General features: G+C 44.7%; 1 protein-coding gene across 3 annotated transcripts in view; it reads left to right on the top strand.

Annotated features, from left to right (window-relative positions):
* The window catches only part of LOC110535425 (catenin delta-2), a 395,208-nt gene that overhangs the window by 321,038 nt on the left and 46,921 nt on the right, over positions 1 to 27,249 (top strand). For all 3 annotated transcript variants that reach the window (XM_036935119.2, XM_090189680.1, XM_090189681.1), the window contains 4 exons: positions 5,237 to 5,419; positions 9,772 to 9,945; positions 10,707 to 10,857; positions 17,445 to 17,697. In XM_036935119.2, coding sequence (XP_036791014.2) covers positions 5,237 to 5,419; positions 9,772 to 9,945; positions 10,707 to 10,857; positions 17,445 to 17,697 — 761 coding nt within the window. The remainder of the gene's footprint in view (positions 1 to 5,236; positions 5,420 to 9,771; positions 9,946 to 10,706; positions 10,858 to 17,444; positions 17,698 to 27,249) is intronic.

The raw sequence follows: 27,249 nt of genomic DNA, 5'->3' as shown, positions 1-27,249 counted from the left end.
GTCAAGGCAATCGATCCATAACAGACTACTCTATTGAGTTTCGCACTCTTGCTGCCTCCAGTGGCTGGAACGAGCCGGCTTTGCTCGCTCGTCTTCTGGAGGGTCTCCGCGCAGAGGTAAAGGATGAGATTCTCTCCCGGGAGGTTCCTTCCAGCGTGGATTCCTTGATTGAACTCGCTATTCGCATTGAGCGACGGGTTGATCTTCGTCACCGAGCTCGTGGAAAGGAGCTCGCGTTCTCCGTTGCCCCCCTCTCCGCATCACTACCATCTTCCTCTGCCGGCTCGGGAGCTGAGCCTATGCAGCTGGGAGGTATCCGCATCTCGACTAAGGAGAGGGAACGGAGAATCACCAACCGCCTCTGTCTCTATTGCGGTTCTGCTGGTCATTTTGTCACTTCATGTCCAGTAAAAGCCAGAGCTCATCAGTAAGCGGAGGGCTACTGGTGAGCGCTACTACTCCTGTCTCTCCTTCAAGATCCTGCACTACCTTGTCGGTCCATCTACGCTGGACCGGTTCGTCAGCTTCCTGCAGTGCCTTAATAGACTCTGGGGCGGAGGGCTGTTTTATGGACGAGACCTGGGCTCGGGAACATGACATTCCTCTCAGACAGTTAAGGGAGTCCACGGCCTTGTTCGCCCTGGATGGTAGTCCTCTCCCCAGGATTCAGCGTGAGACGCTACCTTTAACCCTCACTGTTTCTGGTAATCATAGCGAAACCATTTCTTTTTTAATTTTTCGTTCACCTTTTACACCTGTTGTTTTGGGCCATCCCTGGCTAGTTTGTCATAATCCTTCCATTAATTGGTCTAGTAATTCTATCCTCTCCTGGAACGTCTCTTGTCATGTGAAATGTTTAATGTCTGCTATCCCTCCTGTTTCCTCTGTCTCTTCTTCACAGGAGGAGCCTGGTGATTTGACAGGGGTGCCGGAGGAATATCACGATCTGCGCACGGTGTTCAGTCGGTCCAGGGCCACCTCTCTTCCTCCACACCGGTCGTATGATTGTAGTATTGATCTCCTTCCGGGAACCACTCCCCCCCGGGGTAGACTATACTCTCTGTCGGCTCCCGAACGTAAGGCTCTCGAGGATTATTTGTCTGTAGCTCTTGACGCCGGTACCATAGTCCCCTCCTCCTCTCCCGCCGGAGCGGGGTTTTTTTTTGTCAAGAAGAAGGACGGGTCTCTGCGCCCCTGCATAGATTATCGAGGGCTGAATGACATAACAGTGAAGAATCGTTATCCGCTTCCTCTTATGTCTTCAGCCTTCGAGATCCTGCAGGGAGCCAGGTTTTTCACTAAGTTGGACCTTCGTAACGCTTACCATCTCGTGCGCATCAGGGAGGGGGACGAGTGGAAGACGGCGTTTAACACTCCGTTAGGGCACTTTGAATACCGGGTTCTTCCTTTCGGCCTCGCTAACGCTCCAGCTGTCTTTCAGGCATTAGTCAATGATGTCCTGAGAGACATGCTGAACATCTTTGTTTTCGTTTACCTTGACGATATCCTGATTTTTTCACCGTCACTCCAGATTCATGTTCAGCACGTTCGACGTGTCCTCCAGCGCCTTTTAGAGAATTGTCTTTTTGTGAAGGCTGAGAAGTGCACTTTTCATGCCTCCTCCGTCACATTTCTCGGTTCTGTTATTTCCGCTGAAGGCATTAAGATGGATCCCGCTAAGGTCCAAGCTGTCATTGATTGGCCCGCCCCTAAGTCACGCGTCGAGCTGCAGCGCTTTCTCGGCTTCGCGAACTTCTATCGTCGTTTCATCCGTAATTTCGGTCAGGTGGCAGCTCCTCTCACAGCCCTTACTTCTGTTTAGACGTGCTTTAAGTGGTCCGTTTCCGCCCAGGGAGCTTTTGATCTCCTCAAGAATCGTTTTACATCCGCTCCTATCCTTGTTACACCTGACGTCTCTAGACAGTTCGTTGTCGAGGTTGACGCGTCAGAGGTGGGCGTGGGAGCCATTCTTTCTCAGCGCTCCCTCTCTGACGACAAGGTCCACCCATGCGCGTATTTTTCTCATCGCCTGTCGCCGTCGGAACGTAACTATGATGTGGGAAACCGCGAACTGCTCGCCATCCGGTTAGCCCTAGGCGAATGGCGACAGTGGTTGGAGGGGGCGACCGTTCCTTTTGTCGTTTGGACTGACCATAGGAACCTTGAGTACATCCGTTCTGCCAAACGACTTAATGCGCGTCAGGCGCGTTGGGCGCTGTTTTTCGCTCGTTTCGAGTTCGTGATTTCTTATCGTCCGGGCTCTAAGAACACCAAGCCTGATGCTTTATCTCGTCTCTTCAGTTCTTCAGTAGCCTCCACTGACCCCGAGGGGATTCTCCCTGAGGGGCGTGTTGTCGGGTTGACTGTCTGGGGAATTGAGAGGCAGGTAAAGCAAGCGCTCACTCGCACTCCGTCGCCGCGCGCTTGTCCTAGGAACCTTCTTTTCGTTCCCGTTCCTACTCGTCTGGCCGTTCTTCAGTGGGCCAAGTTAGCCGGCCACCCTGGCGTTCGGGGTACGCTTGCTTCCATTCGCCAGCGTTTTTGGTGGCCCACCCGGGAGCATGACACGCGTCGTTTCGTGGCTGCTTGTTCGGTCTGCGCGCAGACTAAGTCCGGTAACTCCCCTCCTGCCGGCCGTCTCAGGCCGCTTCCCATTCCCTCTCGACCGTGGTCTCACATCGCCTTAGATTTTGTCACCGGACTGCCTTCGTCAGCGGGGAAGACTGTTATTCTTACGGTTGTCGATAGGTTCTCTAAGACGGCTTCTCGCAAGTTGACCCCGCGGTTCATTGGTCCGTTCCGTATTTCTCGGGTCATTAATCCTGTCGCAGTTCGACTTCTTCTTCCGCGATACCTTCGTCGCGTCCACCCGGTCTTCCATGTCTCCTGTATCAAGCCCGTTCTTCGCGCCCCCGCTCGTCTCCCCCCCCCCCCCCCATCCTTGTCGAGGGCGCACCCATCTACAGGGTCCGTAGGATTTTGGACATGCGTCCTCGGGGCCGTGGTCACCAGTACCTCGTAGATTGGGAGGGGTACGGTCCTGAGGAGAGGAGTTGGGTTCCCTCTCGGGACGTGCTGGACCGTGCGCTGATCGAGGATTTCCTCCGTTGCCGCCAGGTTTCCTCCTCGAGTGCGCCAGGAGGCGCTCGGTGAGTGGGGGGGTACTGTCATGTATTGTCATGTTGTGTCTTTCTGTCCTTTCCTTTCACCCTGTCTCCCTCTGCTGGTCGTACTAGGTTACCGTTTCTGTCCCTCTTTCCCCCAGCTGTTCCTTGTCTTCTCTGACTACCTCATTCACCCCTTTTCCCACCTGTTCCCTTTTTCCCTCTGATTAGGTCCCTATATCTCTCTCTGTTTCTGCTCCTGTCTTTGTCGGATTCTTGTTTGTGTGTCTCATGCCTGAACCAGACTATCATCGTGTTTGCTGCAACCTTGTCCTGTCCTGTCGGAATCTACCTGTCCATCTGAGCCCACGTGTGTTCATCATTAAAGAAACTCTGTTTGTTAATTCGCTTTTGGGTCCTCATTCACGCACCTGACACATAATGGAAATAGCGATTTGGAATGTAACTCTGCACATTCATAGGAGGGCTCTGGTGTCTCCACAGTAACGATAATTGATTGGCAAGCATGGGGCCAATAGCCATTGTCATTGACAAGTCCCAAGTTATTAGGAGACACTCTGACAGGGTGACACTTTTCATTATTTTTGTGGACTTTCTGTCCTCCTGATCTAGCCTCTATCTCTCTCTCTTTCTTTAATCTTTATATTCTGTCTTTCTCTTCTATTTTGTCTACCTCCCACTTTCTTTCTCTACCTTCATCCTGTCACTCTGTTCAATAAGTGAAATTAAACCAACCTTCATTCCCTGTTGCAGTTTACCTCCAGAGTTGTTTACCTGTGTTGGTTACTTCCAGAGTTGTTTACCTGATGTTTACCTCTGGAGTTGTTTACATGTTGTTTACATCTGGAGTTGTTTACCCGTGTTTACATCTGGAGTTGTTTACATGTTGTTTACATCTGGAGTTGTTTACATGTTGTTTACATCTGGAGTTGTTTACATCAGGAGTTGTTTACCTGATGTTTACATCTGGAGTTGTTTACCTGTGTTTACATCTGGAGTTGTTTACCTGTGTTTACTTCTGGAGTTGTTTACATGTTGTTTACTTATGGAGTTGTTTACCTGTGTTTACATCTGGAGTTGTTTACCTGTGTTTACATCTGGAGTTGTTTACCTGTGTTTACTTCTGGAGTTGTTTACCTGTGTTTACATCTGGAGTTGTTTACCTGTGTTTACATCTGGAGTTGTTTACCTGTGTTTACTTCTGGAGTTGTTTACCTGTGTTTACTTCTGGAGTTGTTTACCTGTGTTTACTTCTGGAGTTGTTTACCTGTGTTTACTTCTGGAGTTGTTTACCTGTGTTTACTTCTGGAGTTGTTTGCCTGTGTTTACTTCTGGAGTTGTTTACCTGTGTTTACTTCTGGAGTTGTTTACCTGTTTACAGCTGGAGTTGTTTACCTGTTGTTTACCTCTAGAGTTGTTTACCTGTTGTTTACCTCTAGAGTTGTGCACCTGTTGTTTATCTTTGGAGTTATTTACCTCGGCTGTTTTCAGAGGTAAACAACTAACTCCTCTAACAGGTCTCCTCTAACAGGTCTGTTGGAGCTAATTGGAGCGACTCAGTGTTTGTATTATGTCTGTAATGCCAGAAAAGCCATATAGTCAGTCTAAGTATTCTGTTCAATTAGCGTCATTATAGTTGCTTGTGTAAAGGATCGGTCTGAGAGACTTCTAAAAAACAGGAGTCGTACCAAATGATTGATTTTTCTTTGTTATTTCCACGTAGTCTGCTTTCCATATCACTTCCAAACGCTCCTTATGTGTGATACTTTACACAGGCACTCACACACGCTAACACACATGCACAGACACACACACTCCTCTGCTGTTGCTAATTCGCCTTCTCCTAACATAATGTTAAATGGAGTGTGATACGATGTTTCGGACTCATTTTTCCTAATTTGAGAGAATTTCTTTAAGCTAATTTGAAAGTTAGAGCACGTCCCGATTCTCGAATGGAATTAGGCACCCTTCCTTTTAAGTGCTGCTTCACACACACACACACACACACACACACACACACACATTTTCGTAGGGTACTTGCTCTTTAGTAGGTTAAATGATCATATTCCTTTCTCTCTCCCTCTCCCCGCGCTCTCCCCTCCCCCATGTAGACCATAGAAAACTGTGTGTGTATACTGCGTAACCTGTCCTACCGACTGGCAGCGGAGACGTCTCAGGGCCAGCAGCTGGGTTCAGAAGAGCTGGACGGTCTGCTGTGTGACGCCAACGGACGTGACGGAGAGACCTCAGGCTGCTGGGGCAAGAAGAAGAAGAAGAAGAAGGGACAGGACCAGGTGGACACACACACACACAGAGACATACACAGACAATCTGAATACATAAACATCTAAATACATATTTTTGAAGTGGCAAGTGGAAGCATAACCAACCCTGTTACACACACACACACACACACACACATACACACAGTATAGGCAAACACATATGGCAAAAGCTCTCACCAAGCCATATAATTTGATCACTGCAGGGATTTTCTGAAGGGACAGACTAATAAATGATGATCCAAATTATGAATCAAAGTGAAAGCTTCAAACAGAGAACATGAAAAGACCACAAACTATTTTATTATGTATTAACTGTCAGATGAGCATCTTTGTCTCTCTTTTTCTTTTGGCTCAAACCTTCAATCACTCGTTATTTCTTCCCTCCTTCACACTCCAGGCATCAGTCACTACTACTGCTGCTTTGCTATTCGCTCAGATCCCTCCCCACGGACCAATCATATGCTCTGTTGCGCACAAGCTATGAGGGCTTTGTTCAATCAGCTCAGCTCTCATTCACTCTGGTTACAAACAGTTAAAAATACAAAATGTCTCCAAAAAGTTTTCACCACATTCAGAACTGTTAGGACACATTATCTGCACTGTTCGAGTTACATTTCTCCTCAATCTCCCAAAGGTTTTATGATAAAAGATCAGAACCTAGATTAGGCAGATCAGAACCTAGAGTAGGCAGATCAGAACCTAGAGTAGGCAGATCAGAACCTAGAGTAGGCAGATCAGAACCTAGATTAGGCAGATCAGAACCTAGAGTAGGCAGATCAGAACCTAGAGTAGGCAGATCAAAACCTAGAGTAGGCAGATCAGAACCTAGAGTAGGCAGATCAGAACCTAGAGTAGGCAGATCAGAACCTAGAGTAGGCAGATCAGAACCTAGAGTAGGCAGATCAAAACCTAGAGTAGGCAGATCAGAACCTAGAGTAGGCAGATCAGAACCTAGAGTAGGCAGATCAGAACCTAGAGTAGGCAGATCAGAACCTAGAGTAGGCAGATCAGAACCTAGAGTAGGCAGATCAGAACCTAGAGTAGGCAGATCAGAAACTAGAGTAGGCAGATCAAAACCTAGAGTAGGCAGATCAGAACCTAGATTAGGCAGATCAGAACCTAGAGTAGGCAGATCAGAACCTAGAGTAGGCAGATCAGAACCTAGAGTAGGCAGATCAGAACCTAGAGTAGTCAGATCAGAACCTAGAGTAGGCAGATCAGAACCTAGAGTAGGCAGATCAAAACCTAGAGTAGGCAGATCAGAACCTAGAGTAGGCAGATCAGAACCTAGAGTAGGCAGATCAGAACCTAGAGTAGGCAGATCAGAACCTAGAGTAGGCAGATCAGAACCTAGAGTAGGCAGATCAGAACCTAGAGTAGGCAGATCAGAACCTAGAGTAGGCAGATCAAAACCTAGAGTAGGCAGATCAGAACCTAGAGTAGGCAGATCAGAACCTAGAGTAGGCAGATCAGAACCTAGAGTAGGCAGATCAAAACCTAGAGTAGGCAGATCAGAACCTAGAGTAGGCAGATCAGAACCTAGAGTAGGCAGATCAGAACCTAGAGTAGGCAGATCAGAACCTAGAGTAGGCAGATCAGAACCTAGAGTAGGCAGATCAGAACCTAGAGTAGGCAGATCAGAACCTAGAGTAGGCAGATCAGAACCTAGAGTAGGCAGATCAGAACCTAGAGTAGGCAGATCAAAACCTAGAGTAGGCAGATCAGAACCTAGAGTAGGCAGATCAGAACCTAGATTAGGCAGATCAGAACCTAGAGTAGGCAGATCAAAACCTAGAGTAGGCAGATCAGAACCTAGAGTAGGCAGATCAAAACCTAGAGTAGGCAGATCAGAACCTAGAGTAGGCAGATCAGAACCTAGATTAGGCAGATCAGAAACTAGAGTAGGCAGATCAGAAACTAGATTAGGCAGATCAGAAACTAGAGTAGGCAGATCAGAACCTAGAATAGGCAGATCAGAACATAGATTAGGCAGATCAGAAACTAGAGTAGGCAGATCAGAACCTAGATTAGGCAGATCAGAAACTAGAGTAGGCAGATCAGAACCTAGATTAGGCAGATCAGAAACTAGATTAGGCAGATCAGAACCTAGAGTAGGCAGATCAGAACCTAGATTAGGCAGATCAGAAACTAGAGTAGGCAGATCAGAACCTAGATTAGGCAGATCAGAAACTAGATTAGGCAGATCAGAACCTAGAGTAGGCAGATCAGAACCTAGATTAGGCAGATCAGAAACTAGAGTAGGCAGATCAGAACCTAGATCAGAACCTAGAGTAGGCAGATCAGAACCTAGAGTAGGCAGATCAGAACCTAGAGTAGGCAGATCAGAACCTAGAGTAGGCAGATCAGAACCTAGAGTAGGCAGATCAGAAACTAGAGTAGGCAGATCAGAACCTAGAGTAGGCAGATCAGAACCTAGAGTAGGCAGATCAGAACCTAGAGTAGGCAGATCAGAACCTAGAGTAGGCAGATCAGAACCTAGATTAGGCAGATCAGAACCTAGAGTAGGCAGATCAGAACCTAGAATAGGCAGATCAGAACCTAGAGTAGGCAGATCAGAACCTAGAGTAGGCAGATCAGAACCTAGAGTAGGCAGATCAGAAACTAGAGTAGGCAGATCAGAACCTAGAGTAGGCAGATCAGAACCTAGAGTAGGCAGATCAGAACCTAGAATAGGCAGATCAGAACATAGATTAGGCAGATCAGAAACTAGAGTAGGCAGATCAGAACCTAGATTAGGCAGATCAGAAACTAGAGTAGGCAGATCAGAACCTAGAGTAGGCAGATCAGAACCTAGATTAGGCAGATCAGAAACTAGATTAGGCAGATCAGAACCTAGAGTAGGCAGATCAGAACCTAGATTAGGCAGATCAGAAACTAGAGTAGGCAGATCAGAACCTAGATTAGGCAGATCAGAAACTAGATTAGGCAGATCAGAACCTAGAGTAGGCAGATCAGAACCTAGATTAGGCAGATCAGAAACTAGAGTAGGCAGATCAGAACCTAGATCAGAACCTAGAGTAGGCAGATCAGAACCTAGAGTAGGCAGATCAGAACCTAGAGTAGGCAGATCAGAACCTAGAGTAGGCAGATCAGAACCTAGAGTAGGCAGATCAGAAACTAGAGTAGGCAGATCAGAAACTAGAGTAGGCAGATCAGAACCTAGAGTAGGCAGATCAGAACCTAGAGTAGGCAGATCAGAACCTAGAGTAGGCAGATCAGAACCTAGATTAGGCAGATCAGAACCTAGAGTAGGCAGATCAGAAACTAGAGTAGGCAGATCAGAACCTAGAGTAGGCAGATCAGAACCTAGAGTAGGCAGATCAGAACCTAGAGTAGGCAGATCAGAACCTAGATTAGGCAGATCAGAACCTAGAGTAGGCAGATCAGAACCTAGATTAGGCAGATCAGAACCTAGAGTAGGCAGATCAGAAACTAGAGTAGGCAGATCAGAACCTAGAGTAGGCAGATCAGAACCTAGAGTAGGCAGATCAAAACCTAGAGTAGGCAGATCAGAACCTAGATTAGGCAGATCAGAACCTAGAGTAGGCAGATCAGAAACTAGAGTAGGCAGATCAGAACCTAGAGTAGGCAGATCAGAACCTAGAGTAGGCAGATCAAAACCTAGAGTAGGCAGATCAGAACCTAGATTAGGCAGATCAGAACCTAGAGTAGGCAGATCAGAAACTAGAGTAGGCAGATCAGAACCTAGAGTAGGCAGATCAGAACCTAGAGTAGGCAGATCAAAACCTAGAGTAGGCAGATCAGAACCTAGAGTAGGCAGATCAGAACCTAGAGTAGGCAGATCAGAAACTAGAGTAGGCAGATCAGAACCTAGATTAGGCAGATCAGAACCTAGAGTAGGCAGATCAGAACCTAGATTAGGCAGATCAGAACCTAGATTAGGCAGATCAGAACCTAGAGTAGGCAGATCAGAACCTAGATTAGGCAGATCAGAACCTAGAGTAGGCAGATCAGAACCTAGATTAGGCAGATCAGAACCTAGAGTAGGCAGATCAGAACCTAGAGTAGGCAGATCAGAACCTAGAGTAGGCATCATGAAGATTTTCCCTTTGATTGATTGATCAAAGGGAAAGGGTTTCTATCTTGACATATACACTCAGAGCTGTTGATGGAGGGTGTACTGCCTAGTTTTAGTCTACAGAGAAGTGGGAATTTGAGGGGCATACACAGCTATATTGCTAATGAAAGCGCAGAGATAGATGTGGAGAATACTATTCTCCCTATTTCTAACTCTCTTTTTCCTTACCCCCACAACCCCCTCACTCCCATCCCTTCGCTCTTTCTATCTCTCTTGCCCCTCTCTCTCCCTCCTCCTATAGTGGGATGGTGTAGGCCCTCTCCAAGACTCAGCTGACCCTCCTAAAGGGGTCCAGATGTTATGGCACCCGTCCATAGTGAAGCCCTACCTCACCCTGCTTTCAGAGTGCTCCAACCCTGATACACTGGAGGGAGCGGCTGGAGCCCTGCAGAACCTGGCTGCAGGCAGCTGGAAGGTAGGGGTGGTCCTACTGTACTGTCTAACTCAACCCCTCCTGTCCGTCAATCTAACTCTTCACCTCCCTCTACAGTGGTCCGTCAGTCTAACTCTTCCCTTCCCTCTACAGTGGTCCGTCAGTCTAACTCTTCCCCTCCCTCTACAGTGGTCCGTCTGTCTAACTCTTCCCCTCCCTCTACAGTGGTCCGTCAGTCTAACTCTTCCTCTCCCTCTACAGTGGTCCGTCAGTCTAACTCTTCCCCTCCCTCTACAGTGGTTCGTCAGTCTAACTCTTCCCCTCCCTCTACAGTGGTCCGTCAGTCTAACTCTTCCTCTCCCTCTACAGTGGTCCGTCAGTCTAACTCTTCCCCTCCCTCTACAGTGGTCCGTCAGTCTAACTCTTCACCTCCCTCTACAGTGGTCCGTCAGTCTAACTCTTCACCTCCCTCTACAGTGGTCCGTCAGTCTAACTCTTCCCCTCCCTCTACAGTGGTCCGTCAGTCTAACTCTTCCCCTCCCTCTACAGTGGTCCGTCAGTCTAACTCTTCCCCTCCCTCTACAGTGGTCCGTCAGTCTAACTCTTCACCTCCCTCTACAGTGGTCCGTCAGTCTAACTCTTCCCCCTCTCTCTCCAGTGGTCCGTCAGTCTAACTCTTCCCCTCCCTCTACAGTGGTCCGTCAGTCTAACTCTTCCCCTCCCTCTACAGTGGTCCGTCAGTCTAACTCTTCACCTCCCTCTACAGTGGTCCGTCAGTCTAACTCTTCCCCCTCTCTCTCCAGTGGTCTGTGTATATCCGGGCTGCGGTGCGTAAAGAGAAAGGCCTTCCTATCCTGGTGGAGTTGTTGAGGATAGACAATGACCGTGTGGTGTGTGCCGTGGCCACCGCACTCAGGAATATGGCCCTGGACATCAGAAACAAAGAACTGATAGGTAAGACACACACACTTCACATTGCATCAGCTCTGGTCAGCTGTGGGTTGTCAGTATAACTGAGCGATTGCAGCTGAGGAGTCTTCAGTGGCATCTGTGATTGGGGCAGATCAAAGGAGGGTTAGCGAATGTGAAGCGCACGGCTAATGACTGTCTACTTGTCTCACTGTACAGACCTCACAAGGCCTCCCGATTCAATAATAAGCTCTTTGGCTTTGTACAGATACGCTCAAGGTAGAACTGTTCCCTAACCACAGATCTAGCATCAGTATTTTACACCCAATTCCAACCTTAACCATCAGGGGGGTGAGTACAAATATTACCCAAGTTACAATGTCTGCCGTCTCCTGTATAGGAGTGGAAGGCATAACCCAGCGTTTAGCTTTAACAGAAAGACACAGTGTGTTGTTTTGGTCTCTGCACCACAAGAGACGCCAGGCTGAATAATGTAATCCCTCACAAATTCACGGGAAAATCAATTCCAATTTGTCGAGCGGTTTCGTTTGAATACACTTCGTAGTAATTCAGCGGCGCTGTATAACACAGCTTATATTGGTAGTAATTCTATTGAACCAGAGAGAGAGCGGGCTGGGGGGGGGGGGGGGGTAGTGTGCTCTAGGGTAGAGGTTGAGTTTATATGTGAGGACAGCAGGGAATACACTATAGAGGTTTATATGCAACAGGATGTTCATTAAGTTTAATGTTATAATTAAACACAAAGAAAGCCTACAGTTACCGTATGTACACCTGATACAATATAGAATCTATTTCACAACCTTGAAATGACAAAATCGTAAGTGTTACTCCGAAAGAATGCTTTTACACATTATTATTCTAGATATCCCATTTTATGAGCTTGAATGACAAATAGCAACGGGTAAGACAGAGAATACCTTTGTACTGTATTGAAGCTATTCCAACCTTGAGAAACAACAAAGGCATTGGGAAAAGCTAAGCGGCAAAAAACGTCTATCAAGCTGATTGCCACTAAGACTGTTTTCTGTGCTAGTCCTTTGTCATTTCCCATGGTGTGGATTCAACCTAAGAGCATTGTCAAACATCTCATATTTCCCACTAACTTCTAAGTTGTGTTAAGCCTTTGGTGCTGTCAACGCTAAAAGGCTGTGTCATTGGGAAAAGCAGTGTTGTTGTGGTTAAGCAGTGTTGTGCCGTTGTGGTTTAGCGTTGATAGAGCAGTAGTGGTTTTAGATTTAAACAGTCGAGACAATTACCTGCGATTCTCACGGCCACCGGAGTACTGTCCTCTTTTATCATTGTCAGGTAGGATGCTGACTGGGGGAAAGTAAGAGGGGATAAGAGGAGAGAGGGAAAGAGACAGAAGGATACACGGAAGGAAAGAGAAAAAGAAAGCTAAGATGTTGTTAGGAGGATATACAGCGTGTGTTTTATTCAGCTCTAGCAGTAATGTGATTTAGTCGTATTTTCAACATCACCTGGCATTATTCAACTGATCTGTCAAGTTTTTGTTTGTCTCTCCTATTCATCTGTTGGATTTGTATAATGTATGGTTTATGTGGCGATTGAATCCCATTTTGACTCAATAACTGTCAGCGACATCGCTTGCTACAATTTACTTATAGTTGGTAATTTGACACACGTGAAATTGGCATGCGTGTGCCAAGGAGACAGAGGAGGGCTTTTCTCTCAGGGGAATAGAGTGGATACAGATCGTCTAGCTCTAGCAGCTATGGGTGATGTATGATGCACAGTACAGTAAAACAAAAACTAATTGAAGTGTAACATGGCCGTCTCCCCCCTCTTTCCCTCCCTTTCACCTCTCTCATCCTCAGACATCCCTCCACCCCTGACCATTCTACTTCTCCTCCTTCTCTCCTCTCCCTCCACCCCTGACCATTCTACCTTCCCTCCTTCTCCCCTCTCCCTCCACCCCTAACCATTCTACTGCCCCTCCTTCTCTCCTCTCCCTCACTCTCGCCCGTGTCTGGTTTCAGACCTGCTACAGTATGTTAGCTTATGTAGTCCGCCATGGAGCCATTCTCTCTCCTCTCGCTCCTTCTGTCCCTCTCTCTTCCCCTTTCCCACCCTCTCCCTCTCTCTGTCTCTCTCTCTCTCTCTGTCTCTCTCTCTCACTATGTTTCTCTGTCTCTCTATATATATATATCTATCTATCTCTTTGTCTCTCTCTATGTCTGGGTCCTATGTATATTAGTTCATGTAGTCCTCTCTTTGTGGCTCCTGTCTTTGTGTCTCGGGATGAAGACATCAGTGCGCAGGAGGGTTACCGTGGAAACACAGGGAGGGAGCTGCAGGCGGCCATTAATTACAGGTTCCTGAATCTGCAGAGGAGTCAGGGTCCGCAGGGCACACACACACACAGGCACACACTGAGGGTGCGGAGGAGTCAGTTTCCGCAGGGCACCGTCTAACTAGAGACTCACTACACACACTTATACACACGCACACATTTTTGCACTAACAAAACACAAAGGAGTGCCACAGAGAAACTAACTCTGGAGTACAGAGTGTGAGTGAAATGATCTGGTAAGCTTTAGTCGTACACTCTTTTGCTCACTCGTGCTCTCTCTCTACGGGATTAGTACCACGTGTGACTGTACTTCACTTTCAATTTGCCCGTTACATTTCCTTTCTGCCAGTCTTCCCTGCTTCCCCTACCAGCCTGTAGCGTTGGAAATAGACTTATATACATCATGAGAGAATGAGTACGTAGATGATCATTCTAATGTGTACTTACAGAGTTATGGTGCCAGGGATGGCTTACATTAACAAGATTTGTCAGCCATGTACTTGGAACGTTTCAAAGTTCTTTCGGTATATTCTGTCAGAAGTAAGCATAGATTGTGGTGAAGTAATCTGGAATATAATTACAAATCTGAAACTCATTCCATCACTACTAAGGATGGCATCGCTATTCCAGACAGGTATTACAAAATTAAGTTTGTATTCACCACATTTCATTTCACCACATTTCAAACGTGTATTATCAACCCCTGTCTCTTTTGTGTGTGTGTGTATGTGTGCGTGCATGTGTGTGTGCGGGTGCGTGTGCATTCCTGAATGTGCTGCGTGTATGTGTGTGTGCGTGCATGTGTTCACATGCATGTGTGCGAGCGTGTGTGCGGGCCAGCGTGCGCGCATGTTTGTGTGTTCGTATCACCTACGGCAGTCTCATTTTAATGGAGCAGCCACAGGTATTCCGAGGGGGAATATTTCAGCGGAAGAGCTTATCTTCTCTGTCCTGTCACCCAGCCACATCAAAGCAGCCTCAGAGAGACAGATATTACAGGTGTGAAATCCTGCACTCGCTGAAACCCCTATCTCTAATAGCTAGAGTTTCCAATTTACCTTAGTTTCCAACCGCTTTTAAACAGCTTTGTTTTATCTTTGATGTCTGTGGGCTTTTTCCTTTTCCGTATCTCCTAAAGAGGAAGCATTGCCCACATTGCTGGCCATTTACTTTGGAGAAATGGGTGATTTCTGGTATCCATTTAACCATTATTGCTCGGGAAAGTCAGTAATATACAGTATCTGTCTGGCCAATGTTAATCTTTCACAGTGACATTTGCAGACCTGGCTTGAAGTGGATTCACGCCGTAAAGGGCCTCGGAGAACAGTCCGTTTTAGATCCATTCTGAAGTGCATGAGGCTAGTTAATTACCTATAGCCGGGTACTATATATACCCACATTTCCATATGTCCATATGTTATTAAAGAATGTACAGAGGCAGGGAAATTGAATCCATGGTTAAATAATTGTTCCAGAGGGACTTTAGTTGACTGACCTGCAGTGGTGGAAAAAGTACCCAATTGTCATTAAATAAAAGTAAAGATAACTTAGAAAAAAGATACGCCGTAAAATACTACTTCAGTAAAAGTCTAAAAGTATTTGGTTTTAAATAGACTTAAGTATCAAAAGTAAAAGTATAAATCAATTCAACTTCCTTATGTTAAACAAACTAGAAGGCACCATTTTCATGTTTTTTATTTTATTTACAGATAGCCAGGGGCACACTCAACCACTCAGACATAATTTACAAATGAAGAATTTTTGTTTAGAGAGTCCGCCAGATCAGAGGCAGTAGGAATGACTAAGGATGTTCTCTTGATTAGTGTGCAATTTGACCATTTTCCTGTTCTGTTAAGCATTCAAAATGTAACGAGTACATTCTTTTCTTTCAGAATGTAGTGAAGTAAAAGTAAAACTTGTCAAAATTATAAATATTAAAGTTAAGTACAGATACCCCCAAAACAACTTAAGTAGTACTTTAAAGTATTTTTATTTAAGTACTTCACACCACTGCTAACCTGGTTGCTTGTGATATGGTGCCCCCTGTAGTCAATGAGACATATCACACTTTATTAATGTTATAATAATGAAACACCCAGGTTCAGCCACTGGCAAGGTTAGTCCAAGGCCCTGTTCGGGGTTGTGTGAAAATACATAATTCCTTGCTTCCTTGTCTTCTCCCCCCCCCCCCCTCTCTCTCTCTCTCTCTCTCTCTCTGTGTGTCTGTCTATCCCTCTCTCTCTCTGTCTGTCTGTCTCTCTCTCTCTCTCTCTGTCTGTCTGTCTCTCTCTCTCTCTCTGTCTGTCTGTGTGTCTCTCTCTCTCTCTGTCTGTCTGTCTGTCTCTCTCTCTCTCTCTGTCTGTCTCTCTCTCTCTCTCTCTCATCAGTTCTGTCTCTCTCCTCTTATCAGTTCTGTCTCCCACCAAACCCTGGCCAGTAGAGTAGGCTCACCCAGGTTTATAGTGGTTTAGTCAGTCTTGGTATTGTCCTCTCGGTGAAGACAGTCCATTCAGTCTCTCTCTCTTCAGCCTGCCAGGACAGATAAGACTTCCCCAATTAACTCACCACTCTCTGCTAATAATATGTGGTGCTTAGGAAACTGTGTGTCTGTGCATGTGTTTTCCTTCATTTTGTAAATGATTGGGGTGTGTTGATGTTTTAAGCTGTTTGCATGACACAGCAGGAATTTCACCAGCCCTGATTAAAATGTATTACTATTATCCATACAGAACCTTTAGGACAGAGAGAGGAGTTACCAGCAGTGGGAAGATGGGTCTTGTGAATTGCAATGATAACAAATGATGACAAAAATGATGGCAAAAAAAAGGTGCTGTCTAAATCCTAAAAGGGTTCTTCGGCTGTTCTCATTGGAGAACCCTTTGAATAACCCTTTTTGATTCCCGGTAGAAGCCTTTTGGTTCCACGTAGAACTATTTTGGATTCCATTGAGAAGCCTTTGCACAGAGGGTTCTATCTGGAACCAAAAAGGTTTGTACCTGGAACCAAAAAGGGTTCTCCTGTCAGGACAGCTGAAGAACCAGTTTTAAACGCTTTTTTCTAAGAGTGTATGAACTTTGATAGTCCTTTTATCTTTATAGGCCTTTATATTCTGCAACCAACTTTGCCTCAGCACCTCCAGTTTCGAGACTCCAATAAACAGTTTGATAGAAGCCACTGCAGAGATGCAGTATATTTTCTGGGTTCCTAGTCCTGTGCTGCTGAAACATTGACAGCTTTTTTTATTCCTCCATCTTCACTGAACCCATTGACTTCCAATTTCCTGTTTAGGTAACCATCCACTCACATGGACAACTGACATTTCTCCAGAGAGGATGAGTCAGTCTGAAAGAGCAGCTCTTCACCAGTGTGTCGACACTACTATTTACATGTCATGTTTATCATTCATCGATGATGAGACATCTTCAAGAGTCATCATCAGGGAAGATGTCCGCCTCCTAGATGTGTGTCAATGTTGACATTATGTGAAATGATGAATTGTGATGGACGACTAATGTGGCTAATGTGTAGAGTAGACTCATTCTTCCCTCCCTCCTTCCCTCCCTTCTTTCCTCCCATCCTTCCCTCAATCCGGTTCTTACTCAGGTTTTTCTCGCATACTGACATCTCAGACTTCTTAATTATTCCCTCGCTCTCTTCATTCTCTCCATCTCTCTATTCTTTTAATGTCAGATTCTTCCCTTCATTTCCTCCCGTCCACGTCAATCTCTTCTTCCAAATACCAGATGAGTCACAGTGTGTTGACTTCATCAGAGGGCTGCTCCACAGACAGGCCAAGCTGAGAGAAACTGAGGACAGACAGGCCAAGCTGAGAGAAACTGAGGACCGATAGGTTTAGGGATTTAGAGATAACGTTATTTGTCCTTAACTACAGTGTCAGGAAGTTGCTCAAACAATCAATGAAGAAGTGTTGTACTGTTTGATTGTTAAAGACAAGCCAGGGAAATGAGGAGGAAAAAAGATAGTTGTTTTTGAACTAATGAGGATTGTTTTGAATTTGTTTTTGTTTTTAAGGAGTGGGGCAGTCTCACTCCTTTCATCATTTTACTGAAGAGATAGTAAAGTGGTGGAAAGACCGTGGAGAGTGAGTCAAAGGGCAGTGAGTCGATTCGAACCCATGCCGACTCTGGCATACGTGTGGCGAGGTCAGTGGCTGTAACCTCTGGACAGCACAGGCCACACCAATGAGGATTGTTACTTTCCTGACACACACACAAGCATACTCTTTCAGACATTCAGATTTCTAACCCAAGCACTAACTCTTGTCCCGCTCTCCTCTCAGGTAAATACGCCATGCGTGACCTGGTCCACCGGTTACCTGGCAGTAGCAGCAACAGTACCGGGGGCAGTGGTGGGACTAGTGGAGGTACCGGGGGCCCGATGGCACCTGGTAAGACCATGTCAGACGATACGATAACGGCTATCTGCTGCGCTCTGCATGAGGTCATCACTAAGAACATGGAAAACGCCAAAGCACTGAGAGACGCTGGCGGGATAGAGAAACTCATCGGCATCGCTCGCAGCAAAGGAGACAAGTAAGCGACCACACACACACGTACACACACACACATACAGTACTTCAGAAAATATTCAGACCCCTTCACTTTTTCCGCATTTTGTTACATTACAGCCGTATTCTAAAATTGCTTAAATTGTTTTTTTCCCCTCATCAATCTACACACTGTGTTTTGGTCCTGACGTCATCAGAGTGTGCAGCTGAACACTGTATAATGGAAACACTCAGTTTGTGATTGTTACTAAACGTAACCAATCTTTTGTTAAACATAAATGCTGAACTTATTTTTACATGGTTTCCGCGACATCTTTTAACAGCTAGGACCGCAATCCCGAAATCCCACTTAGCTGTTAGGTTAGAGTCTGTTTGAAAGAGCTGCTAACCTAGCAAAGCTGCTAGAGTTAGCCATCGAGCTAACAAAGTTAGTCCCAGATGAGTTTTCCAATGGAGCCCGCTTTGTCTGGAGAATAAATGAACTGTTCCAACGCTGTAGGAGCTGTATCTACTACGCTTTGTTTCAGGACAAACTGGATCACTCAGAGTTCCAATGCGGCAATTGTTTGCTTGTCGAGGATTATAGACTTGAGGTGGCTTCCTTGATCACGCAGGTCGCCAGGGTACGTAAGAGACTGCGAAAACGCAGAGTGGAATGTTTACCTTTTCTACGCCGGTGGATGGACAGCGTTCACACGTTGGATGCATCTCTGTCTTGTCTTTTGTTGTTATCCGCCTGGCCGGTGTTGCCCGGAGTTTGCTCACCAGGGGAGCCATCTTCTCCCCCATCTGATAGTGGAGTCGAAGGTGCACAGCAAGAGGGACATGGCAATCAGCGATGGTCGCATGTCACGATCCGTGGAAACCGAAGACAGCGGCCTTCCCCAATGCAGTCTGTGCAGTCTGTGCTCCCAACTAGAGGCCCGGAGCAAAACAAATAGTTTGCCGCCCTAGAGCCTGATCTTCCTGCTCCTTCATCGCTGGGGGTATCTGTGTCTGCGGCCGCCGTGTCTACTCCTGCTCTTTCCCCTAAGATTTCAAAGTCGTTGTCGGCAACCTTCCGTCCCTACTCTGGATCGAGCGGGGCTTCTCCATCTCCTGCACCATCCTGTGAAGTGTGGGAGTGGGGCGGATATCGTCGCCCTTCTCGCCAGCTGTGATTTTGGGAAACTCCATGGTAGGAAATGTGACTGTTCCTGGTGCAAAAACAATTATCCCAGAGCTCAAATAAATTACATAACTAAGCCGCTCCTGAATGTACTACGCCATGACATGGACATCGATTCTATCGTAGTCCATGTGGGCTTTAATGACATTATGAAGTGCAGCTCTGAACAGTTGAAACTGGATTTCAAAGAGCTGATTGACTCTCTGCTAGACACTAATAAAAGACACACCATATCCCTCTGTGAATCGTGACATTGAAAGCTTTAACAGGATTCTTTCTCTTCTCAAATGGCTACCTGATTATTGCAGCTCAATGTGTATAAACTTTTGTTGACAATTTCGATACCTTTTGGAAATAAAATACGTTTTATAAGAAAGATGAGATCCACCCAAATAATGTGGGTTCCTGGATAATTTCACAGCATTATAAGGCTGCGTTGAGACAATGACTTATCAATCACCCAAGCCCAGCTCAGTTAATCCCTACCATTGTGTCGCTGAGTCATCATAATGCTTTAGAAAATGTACATTATACCCGGAGCATTGGTAGAGATAATGTAAGTAACCTAACGTATGTCCCTCTAACTGCCCTGAATGCCTCTGCTGATCCTACAGCTATTGTATGTAGCAATCATGGGCCTATGAACCAGATTTATGCTGTTAGCACTGAGGCGGTGTGCCCTAGTAGGAAGCCCACTGTGTGCAGCCCACCCTGCACTAACATAAATAACCTGAGAATATCTACTTCTGCTAAGCCTCCCAGTAAAGTCATGAAAACAAGCAAGAATCCCAGAAAAGTGCTCAAAATAGCCCACGTTAACATGTGTAGCTTAAGAAACAAGGTTCATGAAATGAATAACTTGCTACTAACAGATGACATTCATATTCTGACTTTCTCTGAAACTCACTTAGATAGTGGTAGCAGTGGTAGCAATACAAGGTTATAACATTTACAGAAAAGACAGGAATGCCAGTGGTGGAGGTGTTGCTCTTTATATTCAGAACCACATTTCTCTAAAGATTAGAGGGGATCTCATGTTTAATACTGTTGAAGTAATGTGACTACAGGTTAATCTGCCTCACCTAAAACCCATTATTGTGGGAAGCTGCTATAGACCATGAAGTGCTAACAGTCATTATCTGGATAATGTGTGAAATGCTTGATAATGTCTGTGATATCAAAAGAGAGGTATATTTTGGGGCTGATTGAAATATTGACTGGCTTTAATCAAGCTGCCCACTCAAGAAAAAACTTCAAATTGTGACCAGTGCCTGCAACCTGGGTCAGGTTATCAGTCAACCTACCAGGGTAGTTACAAAAAGCATCAACATGTACTGATCACATCTTTACTAATGCTGCAGAAATATGCTTGAAAGCAATATCCAGATCCATCGGATGTAGTGATCACAATATAGTAGCCATATCCAGGAAAACCAACATTTTCTAATGAGAAGCAAAAAGACGTTGCACTTGACACATTTATGAAATTGCTTATCCCAGTTACTAATAAAGAGCATCCATTAAGAAAATTACTGTATAAACTGTTAAAGCCCGATGGATTTTTTATATTTTATTTCACCTTTATTTAACCAGGTAGGCCAGTTGAGAACAAGTTCTCATTTACAACTGCGACCTGGCCAAGATAAAGCAAAGCAGTTCAACACAAACAATGACACAGAGTTACACATGGAGTAAAACAAACATACAGTCAATAATACAGTATCAACAAGTCTATATACGATGTGAGCAAATGAGGTGAGATAAGGGAGGTAAAGGCAAAAAAAGGCCATGGTGGCAAAGTAAATACAATATAGCAAGTAAAACACTGGAATGGTAGATTTGCAGTGGAAGAATGTAGAAATAAAAAAAATAATGGGGTGCAAAGGAGCAAAATAAATAAATAAATAAAATAAATACAGTAGGGAAAGAGGTAGTTGTTTGGGCTAAATTATAGGTGGGCTATGTACAGGTGCAGTGATCTGTGAGCTGCTCTGACAGTTGGTGCTTAAAGCTAGTGAGGGAGATAAGTGTTTCCAGTTTCAGAGATTTTTGTAGTTCGTTCCAGTCATTGGCAGCAGAGAACTGGAAGGATAGGCGGCCAAAGAAATAATTGGTTTTGGGGGTGACTACAGAGATATACCCGCTGGAGCGTGTGCTACATGTGGGAGATGCTATGGTGACCAGCGAGCTGAGATAAGGGGGGACTTTACCTAGCAGGGTCTTGTAGATGACATGGAGCCAGTGGGTTTGGCGACGAGTATGAAGCGAGGGCCAGCCAACGAGAGCGTGCAGGTCGCAATGGTGGGTAGTATATGGGGCTTTGGTGACATAACGGATTGCACTGTGATAGACTGCATCCAATTTGTTGAGTAGGTTATTGGAGGCTATTTTGTAAATGACATCGCCGAAGTCGAGGATTGGTAGGATGGTCAGTTTTACAAGGGTATGTTTGGCAGCATGAGTGAAGGATGCTTTGTTGCGAAATAGGAAGCCAATTCTAGATTTAACTTTGGATTGGAGGTGTTTGATGTGGGTCTGGAAGGAGAGTTTACAGTCTAACCAGACACCTAGGTATTTGTAGTTGTCCACGTATTCTAAGTCAGAGCCGTCCAGAGTAGTGATGTTGGACAGGCGGGCAGGTGCAGGCAGCGATCAGTTGAAGAGCATGCATTTAGTTTTACTTGTATTTAAGAGCAATTGGAGGCCACGAAAGGCGAGTTGTATGGCATGGAAGCTTGCCTGGAGGGTTGTTAACACAGTGTCCAAAGAAGGGCCAGAAGTATACAGAATGGTGTCGTCTGCGTAGAGGTGGATCAGAGACTCACCAGCAGCAAGAGTGACATCATTGATGTATACAGAGAAGAGAGTCGGTCCAAGAATTGAACCCTGTGGCACCCCCATAGAGACTGCCAGAGGTCCGGACAGCAGACCCTCCGATTTGACACACTGAACTCTATCAGAGAAGTAGTTGGTGAACCAGGCGAGGCAATCATTTGAGAAACCAAGGCTGTCGAGTCTGCCGATTAGGATGTGGTGATTGACAGAGTCGAAAGCCTTGGCCAGATCGATGAATACGGCTGCACAGTAATGTTTCTTATCGATGGCAGTTAAGATATCGTTTAGGACCTTGAGCGTGGCTGAGGTGCACCCATGACCAGCTCTGAAACCAGATTGTATAGCAGAGAAGGTATGGTGAGATTCAAAATGGTCGGTAATCTGTTTGTTGACTTGGCTTTCGAAGACCTTAGAAAGGCAGGGTAGGATAGATATAGGTCTGTAGCAGTTTGAGTCAAGAGTGTTCCCCCCCTTTGAAGAGGGGGATGACCGCAGCTGCTTTCCAATCTTTGGGAATCTCAGACGACACAAAAGAAAGGTTGAACAGGCTAGTAATAGGTATGGATTGATGAGGAATTGAAAAATTGTATGGTTGATAGGGATGAGGCAAAAGGAATGGCAAATAAGTCTAACTGCACAACCGATTGGCAAACATACTGCAAATTGAGAAGTCATGTGACTAAACTGAATAAAAAGAAGAAGAAACTACACTATGAAACAAAGATAAATGACATAAAGAATGATAGTGAAAAGTTTTGGAGCACCTTCAATGAAATTTTGGGAACAAATTAGGCAAACCCATCTCCATCATTCATTGAATCAGATGGCTCATTCATCACAAAACTGACTGATATTGCCAAATACTTTAATAATTGTTTCATTGGATAGATTAGCAAACTTATGCATGACATGCCAGCAACACTACACATCCAAGTATATCTGACCAAATGATGTCATTTTTAATTCCCTAAAGTGAGTGTGGAAGAGGTGAAGGAAATATTGTTGTCTATCAACAATGACAAGCCACTGGGGTCTGACAACTTGGATGGAAAATTACTGATACAATGCTATTTTACAGTAAACAAATCGACAACAGACTTTCAGCACACTTATAGGGAAGGACATTCAACAAGCACAGCACTTACACAAATGACTGATGATTGGTTTCAACAAGTGTGTTGATTTAGCAAATTTGCTTATAATCCCTTTATCATACTGACGACCTCCCTGCAGAGTTACCCCTTAGGGGGAAAATCCCGACCGTACAGCAGACCCAATCTGATGAGATTTATATCAAAACAAGACAAAAACAAACAAATACAACAACAGCAATACACTTCTTCATATACAAGTAGAGGTGGGAAATACTTTTCTTCTTTTTATATGCAGACATGAAGAAATACATTTGCATATCTACCAAAGGGCCCCGGGGAACCAGTAATACAAATAAAAAACCACTGCCTGTTAAATCCAAAATAAACTAATTAGAATAACACATCAAATTAGAATTACAACTCTTGATAACTACATACGGAAATTGTATCCCATAAGGTTGTCACGCCTGCTCCCGCTCTTCCTCCCCCTTCCCCAGCCGGCTTGCCCAGTGCCTATGTCTCGGGCTTGTTCGCCCAGGTGGGACGCTGGGTATTGTCTTCCTCCCCTGGCACTCGAGGGCGCCAGGCTCTCCAGGATTACACAATCAAGCCACCATCAGTACACACACCTGCCTTTCCCCGTCACGCGCATCTGTACTCATTTGACTCAGCTGAACTCTATTACTTGTGTTATTGCCTTCCCTATATCTGTCTGTTCCCTAGCTCTGTTCCCTGCTTCGGGATTGATTCTTTGTCATATGTCCTTGTTTACCCGTGTGCTGACACTGTTCGTGTCGTGTTCTATGTCTGTTCCTGAATAAATGTTTGACTCCCCATCCCTGCTTCTCCTGTCCGGCGTCGGTCCTTACAAAGGTAAAATAGACTAGAGACAGGTGTCCCTCATTCTGGTCAGCGCTCTCTCTCATTCTCATGGTCAGAATCACACATAGGTCAGTCAACCCTATTAAGTATTTTCTTTCCATTTCCTATCCCTGTTCTTCCTAAACCATTTCCATCATTCTGCTTACCTGGTTTAGAACCAAATTAAAAAAGACCCCACACAATAAATCAAACACGGTATTAACACCACTAACAAATATTCATAACCGTTGGGTGTACTGGTAATATGTAGGGCAAAACAAACAAACCAATGGCCAGGCCTTACTTATTTGGGAGCTTCCTCTACGGCCGGATCCGATACCTATATACTTTTATAAAACTGCAGGATTTCACTTACTGCTCTCCCAAGGCAACTGCCTCGTGAAACATTTCAAATAAATAGAAAAACATGTTTTGTTTGTTTTCACTTTGCCAAATCGTAATCAAGCCAAACAAGTCATACTAGAAATTCTTACTTTCCAATTAAATTCCCATTTCCTTTGTTACCTTCACTAGTCTACATCTCTGTTTCCTTTAACTCAGAAGCCCTCTCAATCACCATCACCCAGTACATTTCCCCTCCACTCTAACACTTGTTTCCCTCTACAATCTCTACTATACTCTACCTCTGTCTGTCCGTCTAACGTTACTTTACCAGGTGAACAAAAAGTTTTAAATTACAGTCAAAACAAACATGATAACTTCTATTCACAGGGAGGCCACTTTAATTACTTTTGACCCCTCCTCGCTTTCGTCAATTCTATGAATCTATTTCAGAATAAGACGGAATAAAGTCTTTCACAAGATTAAAACCCCTAGGGTTTTCCTGATTCTGTGAGGAGTGTTTGGTCGTGCCAAATAACACATTGTTCCTACTCGTTCACGTGTAATGTGCGTCGTGACTTCTGAAATCAAAACTCCCAAATATGTTATCTCTTGTTTTGCTGGTTGTACACCCTTTTAGCAATTGTTTAAATGCGGTGTGATACAAAGTTGGACTATCTGTAAACATATATACTGCCAATTTCCATATGTTACATAATATTCATGATGTTCATGATTCTCGCAAGGATTATCCTACCCCAAAATTGGCTCCACTTCCATCGCAATATCCATTTTGATAACAGCTTTCAAACCTGCCATCAAAGCTTAAATACACATTTTATCAACATACTCACATACCCAAGCTGGGTTCGAATACCCATAATAATATACTGTACTGTATACTACATACACTTAATGAGTATATACTACATACTATATACTATTAGTTAATTTTAGTATACTGTAAACGACCGGTAACCGGAAGTTTTTGCATGCCTACCGGAAGTTGATGCTCTTGCTATGCAGCCTATTTCTAGCTTGTTAGCATAACAAATTACTAGTTAGACATTTTACGACTTCAGGTGTTTGGAAATTGACTGTTTACAGCGCACACTGCCCACTATTACCGAGGAGCAGAGTTGATCCGAGCGTTCTGACCTCACAACAGCAGTCAAGCACCTAAGCTAACTGGCTAATGTTGGCTAGCTTGCTCGCTACTTCCAGACACAAATAAGAGAACACCTCACTCTGATCATTTTACTCACCCTAGCAGAGCTGGTTAGGCTTTTTTCATTTTATTCAAAGCGTAGGTGCTGCTGGCAACAATTTAACTAAGGGTTTTTCCCCCGACGTTTACTGACACCGGCCATATTCAACGGGTGTTGAGTGTTCGTAAATTCAACTGTTATTCTGCGCTCTGGTACATTCGGATGAGAGTGCTCTGAAATCGGAGTAGATAGCCAGAGTGAATTTACGGAGCACCTGTTTAACAATGTCCATAGAGAACGCACAATGACTACACCATTAAGCTAAGAATGACGTGAATAATCAGGGTCAATAAACATTGGGTAGTTAGATAGCATGTAGCTAATATACTAGAAATGTTGATGTATTAGTAGCCAACTAATGTTTAGGTAGCTTGCTAACATATATTACCGGTTCATACTGCTGTAATGATAGGCTATGCGGTTCATAAGGATAGCGTAACTAACAAATTGTCAACCATATAACGTATAAGGTAATTTATTTGAAAATACTTTACTTTATAACATTGCTCAGCATTTTCTTAACATTTGTCATAATTATTTAAATCAATTAATGTGTATCTTAAGTCCAATAAGCATACTACATATTCAATTTACTTCACAAATAGTACAGTTAGTGCGGTTATACTGAGTACATCTACTAAATTTGGTTTTATCATTTTTTATCTTCTGTTTATATAACACTGACATCTAACACTGAGCTTTATAAAAAAAAATGTGTCTTTATGACAACTCATAATAGCATCTAGGAATTCTTTATTAGATTGGTATTTTCCCGTCAGCAGGGAAATGCTGCTGCTTATCCATTCATATATTCATATATTTTTTCCCATATTCGAGCCGAATTGGTAGAATGCTCTTGCGCTTCTTTTAGTGCCTCCATGGCTTTGCTATAGTTGACCTCTTCTATGATGGTTATTTCTGTGCCTCTCTCAACGGTGTCCAGAGTTTAGATTTTCTCACTCATGGTTTTAATATACAGTGGGGAGAACAAGTATTTGATACACTGCCGATTTAGCAGGTTTTCCTATTTACAAAGCATGTAGAGGTCTGTAATTTTTATCATTGGTACACTTCACCATAAGCAAACAAGAAAACGCTCACCCAGAGGTGGCGCTCCTAGTAGCCGGGGACTTTAATGCAGGGAAACCTAAATCAGTTTTACCTAATTTCTATCAACATGTTAAATGTGCAACCAGAGGTAAAAGAACTTTGGACCACCTATACTCCACACACAGAGACGCATACAAAGCTCTCCCTCGCCCTCCATTTGGCAAATCTGACCATAATTCTATCCTCCTGATTCCTGCTTACTAGCAAAGATTAAAGCAGGAAGCACCAGTGACTAGATCAATAAAAAATTAAATGAAGCAGATGCTAAACTACAGGACTGTTTTTCTAACACAGACTGGAAAATTCCGGGATTCCTCCAATGGCATTCCTCCAATGGCATTCCTCCAATGGCATTGTACACCGCATCTGTCATTGGCTTCATCAATAAGTGCATCGATGACGTCGTCCCCACAGTGACCATACGTACATACCCCAACCAGAAACCATGGATTACAGACAGCATCCGCACTGAGCTAAAAGCTAGAGCTGCCGCTTTCAAGGAGCGGGACTCTTACCCGGAAGCTTTAAAGAAATCCCACTATACCCTCCGACGAACCATCAAATAAGCAAGTGTCAATACAGGACTAAGATCGAGTCGCACTACACCGGCTCTGACGCTCGTCGGATGTGGCCGGGCCTGCAAACTATTACTGACAACAAAGAGAAGCACAGCCGAGCGCAGTGACACAAGCCTACCGGACGAGCTAAACTACTTATATGCTCACTTCGAGGCAAATAACACTTAAACATGCATGAGAGCACCAGCTGTACCAGAAGACTGTGTGGTCAAGCTCTCCGCAGCCGATGTGAGTAAGACCTTTAGACAAGTCAACATTCACAAGGTCGCAGGGTCTGACGGATTAACAGGATGTGTACTGCGAGCATGCACTGACCAACTA

The sequence above is a fragment of the Oncorhynchus mykiss genome, chromosome 11 (genome assembly GCF_057628025.1).
Source record: "Oncorhynchus mykiss isolate SJ-2025 chromosome 11, ASM5762802v1, whole genome shotgun sequence".
Taxonomy (NCBI): domain Eukaryota; kingdom Metazoa; phylum Chordata; class Actinopteri; order Salmoniformes; family Salmonidae; genus Oncorhynchus; species Oncorhynchus mykiss.
This window is presented reverse-complemented; position numbering and strand designations above follow the sequence as displayed.